A 5,954-nucleotide genomic window follows, 5' to 3' on the forward strand; every position below is an offset into this window, starting at 1 on the left:
TGCATCCTTGTACTGCACCGTGAAGGAGTCAAAGGTGCCCTCGGGGACGGTCCATTCCAGCTGGATGGAGTGAGGGGTGACATGGGAGGCCGTGAGTTCGCCCAGGTGCGGTTGGGATGGTGGTTCTTCCTGTGGTGGTGCCGGGGCTGCAACAGAGAGGGCACAGTGTAGGACTCCATGGGTGTGGACATCCACCCATCTGTCCAGCTATCCAACCATCTGTCCAGACATCTGCCCATCGGTCCATCTATCTAATCAATCACCCATCAATCAACTCCAATCTGTCCACTCACCTGTTGTCCCATTGTTCCATCTATTTGTCCACCACCACTCTCATCCTTCTATTTATCCATCTGTTGGTCACTCCATTTACTCGCTCAGCTACCAATCTGTCTCTCTTCTCCCAGCCACTCCTTGTTCCATCCATCCATCCATTCGTCTATCCAGCCAGACAGGCTTCTTTCCATCCAAGCACTTCTTTCCATCCTTTGGCCATGGATCCRTTAATCCAGTCTTCCAGTCATCCACGCATTGCTTTATCCAACCAATTATTCAACCAACAGTCCATGCTTCCATCCGTCTGTCCAAACATCTTCCCATCCAAACATTTTTCCAACCATCCAAAAATCCATCCAATCATCCATCCACTTCTCCTTCTGTCTACTGTCCCATCAATCAACCATCCATCCATCCTACCTCTCATGTTACCCTCCATCCTTTCCTCTCTCCATCCCTCCAACCTTGCATACACCAATGTGCACCACCAATTCAGTGGCCAAGAGCTATTCCCATTTCCCAGAAAGCCACCTGTGACAGCTTCAGTAGAGATGAGACCAATACGTTTCCTTCCCCACACCCCGTACAGGTTGAACTTGTAGCGACGGGATGGAGTCAGGTTGGGCACGGTTACGGTGCGGGATCCACCGTCAACAGCAAGGGCTTGAGGCTGGCCTTGTGCATCCTTGTACTGCACCGTGAAGGAGTCAAAGGTGCCCTCCAGGATGGTCCAGTCAAGCTGGACAGATTCAGGGGTGATGTGAGAKGCCGTGAGCTCGCCCAGGCGGGGCTGGGATGGCGTTTTCTCCTCCGGTGGAGCCACGGCTGCAATGGAGAGGGCACAGTGGAGGGCATGCTGGGGGGTGGACATCCACACATATGTCCAGCCAGTCAGCCATGAAAGCATCCAACCAATAATTCCCCCAAACATTTCTCCTTCCCTTCACCCCTGCTTCCAGTCATCCATCTGTCCATGCATTCATCCTGATGATCAAACTATCAGGCAACTCAACCAGTTCTCTATGCAGTCACCCATTTCTATTATTCCATAATCCAGCTAGTTGTCCGTCCATCCGCCATCCATCTGTTTATCCATCTTTTTCTAAGTCTGTTAGTCAATCCACTCATCCATCCAACCATCCATGCAGGCTCCCATCTACACATTCCATTTTTCAATGCACCTTTTTCCATCCATAAGCCCTTGATTACCCCCATGTTTCCAATCACACATCCATTTGGCTGTCCATTTACACAGCCAGCCTTCCAACCATCAAACCATGTCTCCATCCTTTCATCCATCCACCTGTTCAATCATCCATCTATCTGATCAACCAATCATCCATCCATCCATTCAACCATCCATCTTTCCATCTATCTGTTGGTCTAGCCAATCCTCCATCCCTCCAACCTTGCATGTAGCCATTCCTCCATCCATCCCTCAGTCAGCACCCCGGACTTGTTCCCGTATTACAGATGGGCCATGAGGAACAGGACTGGCCCTGCCAGGGCTCCTGACCCACTCCTAACCAAAGGCCCAAATGGGACAAGGATGATGCTCACAGCTGGACTCACCTGTGACCACATCAGTGGAGATGGGGCCMAGACGTTTCCGTCCCCACACACCATGCAGGTTGAACTTGTAGCGGCGAGATGGAGTCAAGTTGGATATGGTYACACTGCGGGACCCACTGCCCACAGGCAGCACCTGGGGTTGGCCTTGTGCATCCTTGTACTGCACCGTGAAGGAGTCAAAGGTGCCCTCAGGGACGGTCCAATCAAGCTGGACAGAGTCAGGGGTGACGCGGGAGGCCGTGAGGTCGCCTAGTTGGGGCTGGGATGGCAGTTCCTCCTCTGATGGAGCTGGGGCTGCAACTGAGAGGGCACAGTTCAGGGGACAGACATCTGTCCATCTCTCCAGCCATCCTTYCATGCAACATCTTTCCCTCTTTCCACCTATTTCTCCATCCATCAATCAAATCACTCACTCATCCTCCCATAATTCCACCATTTGTCCAACCATCTGTTTGTCTGTCCGTTTGCCATTCCATTCATCCATCTACTCATCCATCTGATTCTCTATCCACTGCCCCATCATGCTTCCATCTATCCACCCATCTGCTCAGCTGTTTGCTCATCCATCCATCCATCTTTCAGTTTTTTCATCTTTATCTAAGTTTATCTTTCTGTGCATCCATCCATTCATTCATCTGTTTGTCCAGCTGTCCATCCACCTGTTCTTCCATCCCTTTGTTCCTCCCCACCTATCCATCCATTTGTTCAACCATCTACCTATCCATCTGTCCATCCACCTGTTGGTCCATCCACTCATCCACCCACGCTTGTAGCTTTTGCTCTGCTCATCCATCCACTCATCCATCCTCCACCCCTTCCATCCTTTTCCTCATCCATCAATCCTCCAATCCCTCCTAGCATCCCTGTTTCCATGTGTTATGTCTCCAGCTACCCACACACCATTCCATCCATCCATCCCCAATTTGGCTCCCAAGAGCTGGGGAGCCTGGACACTTGGGTCCTCTCGCTAGATCAGGGACTGCTTGGGAGTACCTGCTTCAGCCACGGTGCTATCAGGCTCGGCCACCCCCGTCAGCTCCACCTCATATCGATGCCCATGGTCTTGGGGAGGTTCACTGGTGTTGTCCACCCCTGCAAGCAGAGGAGATGGTCATGGGGGGAGAAAGAGATGTCCCAGGCAAGATCATCCCCTTCCCCATCTTCGTCACCCACCTGTTGTCACCAGGGTGGAGTAGGACTTGGAGGCGTGCCCCTGCACTACACCGTGGACCTCCACGCGATACGTGGCCCCCGGGACCAGCCCTGGGAGCCTGGCCACCGCCGCATCCCCCGGCACCCGCAACTCCCCCCCGGCCCCCTCAGGCCCTCCCAGGAGCCGGTAGCGGATCACCACAGTGTCCACATGGTCCCGCAGACCATCCAGGGTCACCAGGGCTTCGCCAGCGGCTCCCGGAATCACCCGGGGCTTGATGTGGGACGGGGGGCCTGGGGGACCCTGGCGGAGGCGGTGGAAGACCTGGTCACGCAGCTCGGCCGGGCTCCGGTGCAGCAGGTAGGAGAGGATGGCCCGGGCCACAGCCGGCACTGTCTGGTTGCCGCGGAGCGGGAACGCCGAGGCCCGGAGGTAGCTCTCCAGGCGCTGCTGCAAGGTGCCGTTGTAGGGCGAGAGCTTGGCCTCCAGGTCATGCACCACCGTCTGCAGGGACAGGCCCCCCGGGGACRCTGGGGACCGCGGGGACGCTGGGGACACTGGGGATGCTGGAGAACCCGGGGATGCAGGAGATCGTGGAGACACTGGTGACCCCGGGGACACCGGAGAACCCGAGGATGCAGGAGACCGTGGAGATGCTGGTGACCCCGGGGACACTGGTGACACCGGGGATGCTGGTGACCCTGAGGATCCTGAGAAGCCTGGTGACACTGGGGATGCCGGTGACCTCAGGGAGGCTGGCAACCCCGGGGATGCTGGTGACGCCGGGGACACCGGTGATGCCRGGGATGCAGGGGGGCCTGGGAGACCCCGAGGGGATCCTGGGGGCCCCCCATGGGCGTGCAGGGACGGGGTGGGCACTGTGAGAGCAAACAGGGCCAGTGTCACCACGCTGTCCCCTCCCCAGAAGCACCCGTCCACCAGGGACCGGGTGGGGGAGACGGACATGGCAACGGATGAGGGGACAGACAGACCCCGTGGCGACACAGCGGGGACACCCAGACCTATGGGGACAAACGGATGCACAGGGAGGCACCAGGGGTTGTAGAGACACACAGACCTACGGGGACAGATGGACACGCGGGGACAGACTGGGGACACACGGAGCCACGGGGACACACAGACGGACGGGTCCAAGCGGACACACGGAGCCACGGGCACAGATAGATGCACGGCCACAGACAGAGCCAGGGCACAGACGACGGTTGCAGGCACCATCCCCATCCTCACCCTTGTCCCTTTGCCAGTCCCCATCCTCAGGCCCATCCCTGTCCTTGTCCCCATGCCCAAAGTCATCCCATGTCTCTCCCTGTCCCCATTCCTGTGCCTGTCCACATCCCCATCCCTCTCACGGTCCCCATCCCCATCCCTGTCCCCATCCCTGTCCCTGTCCTCATCCCCATCCCTGTCCCCATCCCCACCACCGTGCCCATGGCCATCTCCTTGACTTTCCCTGTCCCCATCCCTGTGCCCAACAATGTCCCTGTCCCTGTTCTCATCCCCATCCCTGTCCTCATCCCCATCCCTGTCCCTGTCCCCATCACCATCCCCATCACCATGCTCCTGGCCATCTCCATGTCTCTCCTTGTCCCCATTCCTGTTCCCATTCCCCATCCCTGTCCCCATCCCCATTCCCATCCCTATCCCCATTCACCATCCCCATCCTTGTTCCCATCCCTATCCCTGTCCCCGTCCCCATCCCTGTTCCTGTCCCCATCCCCATACTCCTGGCTATCTCCATGTTTCTCCTTGTCCCCATCCCTGTCCCCATCCCTATTCCCATTCCCCGTCCCCATCCTTGTCCCCATCCCCATCCCTATCCCTGTTCCCTGTCCCCGTCCCCATCACTGTCCCCATCCCCATCCCCATGCTCCTGGCCATCTCCATGTCCCTCCCTGTCTCCATCCCTGTCCCTATCCCCATCCACATCCTTGTCCCCATCCCCATCCCTGTCCCCATTCCCTGTCGCCATCACCATCACTGTCCCCATCTCTGTGACCATCAACGTCCCCATCCCCATCCTCGTCCCCATCCCCATGACCGTCCCCCTCCCTATCATCATCTCCGTCCCCACCGCCGTGCGGTGCCACGTACAGGTGCGGACGCGCAGGGTGCTGGGCGCCCCGGCATGCTGCTCCCGCTGCGCCTGCACCGAGACCTCGTAGGCGCCACCGGGCACCAGCCCCGTTGCCTCGAAGGTGACGGCAGAGCTGGGCAGCTGGTGCATGGTCACTGCCTCCGCCTCGTCCTGGGAACGGGGACAGGCCACTGGGGACGCCATGGGGGACGGCCCTGGCCCACAGCCGGTGGCTGCAGCCAATGGGTCCGGGCAGGCATCGGGGATGCGTCGGAGAYGTGTTGGGGACCCCACAGTGGGGACCTGTCCCCCATCTCCATCCCCAAGCCTGGTAGCCRGCAGGTGGTCACAGCCATTGGCTTGTCCTGGGGCCATGGGTGTGTTGGGGACACGTTGGGGTTCCAGCTCACCATGGGGATGATGGCCACCTGGAAGCCATCCACAGGCTGTTGTGGCTGTGACCAGGCCACCTGGAAGGACGTCTGGTTGCGGGCAGTCACGTGCAGGGTCACCAAGGGGATCTCTGTGGGGACATGGCACCATCAGTGAGCGCCACTATGGGGACACCCTGAGGATGGGGCTCCCATGGGATGGGGACACCATGGGACGGGGCACCCACGGGACAGGCACACCCTGGGGATACCACAGGGACACCCATAGGATGGGGACACCATGGGGACACCCTGGGGTGAAGAACCCATGGGATGGGGACCCCATGGGAACACCGTGGGGATGGGGCACCCATGGGATGGGGATGCCATGGGGACACCATGGGGATGAAGAAACCATGGGATGGGGACACCATGCAAACACTGTGGGGATGGGGCACCCACGGGATGGGGACACCATGGGAACACC

The 5,954-nt window shown here is 58.6% G+C and overlaps 1 protein-coding gene across 1 annotated transcript in view; it reads right to left on the reverse strand.

The window, feature by feature from the left end:
• LOC146585580 (tenascin-X-like) overlaps window positions 1-5,619 on the reverse strand; it is a gene marked incomplete at both ends in the record, with an annotated part of 19,937 nt that extends 14,318 nt beyond the window's left edge. Inside the window, 7 exons of the mRNA XM_085322668.1 lie at window positions 4-146; window positions 808-1,101; window positions 1,849-2,148; window positions 2,842-2,940; window positions 3,022-3,879; window positions 5,114-5,267; window positions 5,507-5,619. Coding sequence (XP_085178794.1) covers window positions 4-146; window positions 808-1,101; window positions 1,849-2,148; window positions 2,842-2,940; window positions 3,022-3,879; window positions 5,114-5,267; window positions 5,507-5,619 — 1,961 coding nt within the window. The remainder of the gene's footprint in view (window positions 1-3; window positions 147-807; window positions 1,102-1,848; window positions 2,149-2,841; window positions 2,941-3,021; window positions 3,880-5,113; window positions 5,268-5,506) is intronic.
• Between the last annotated feature and the right edge of the window lie 335 nt (window positions 5,620-5,954).

The sequence above is a fragment of the Rhea americana genome, unplaced genomic scaffold (genome assembly GCF_003343005.1).
Source record: "Rhea americana isolate MKP2758 unplaced genomic scaffold, rheAme1 scaffold_794, whole genome shotgun sequence".
Classification (NCBI taxonomy): Eukaryota; Metazoa; Chordata; class Aves; order Rheiformes; family Rheidae; genus Rhea; species Rhea americana.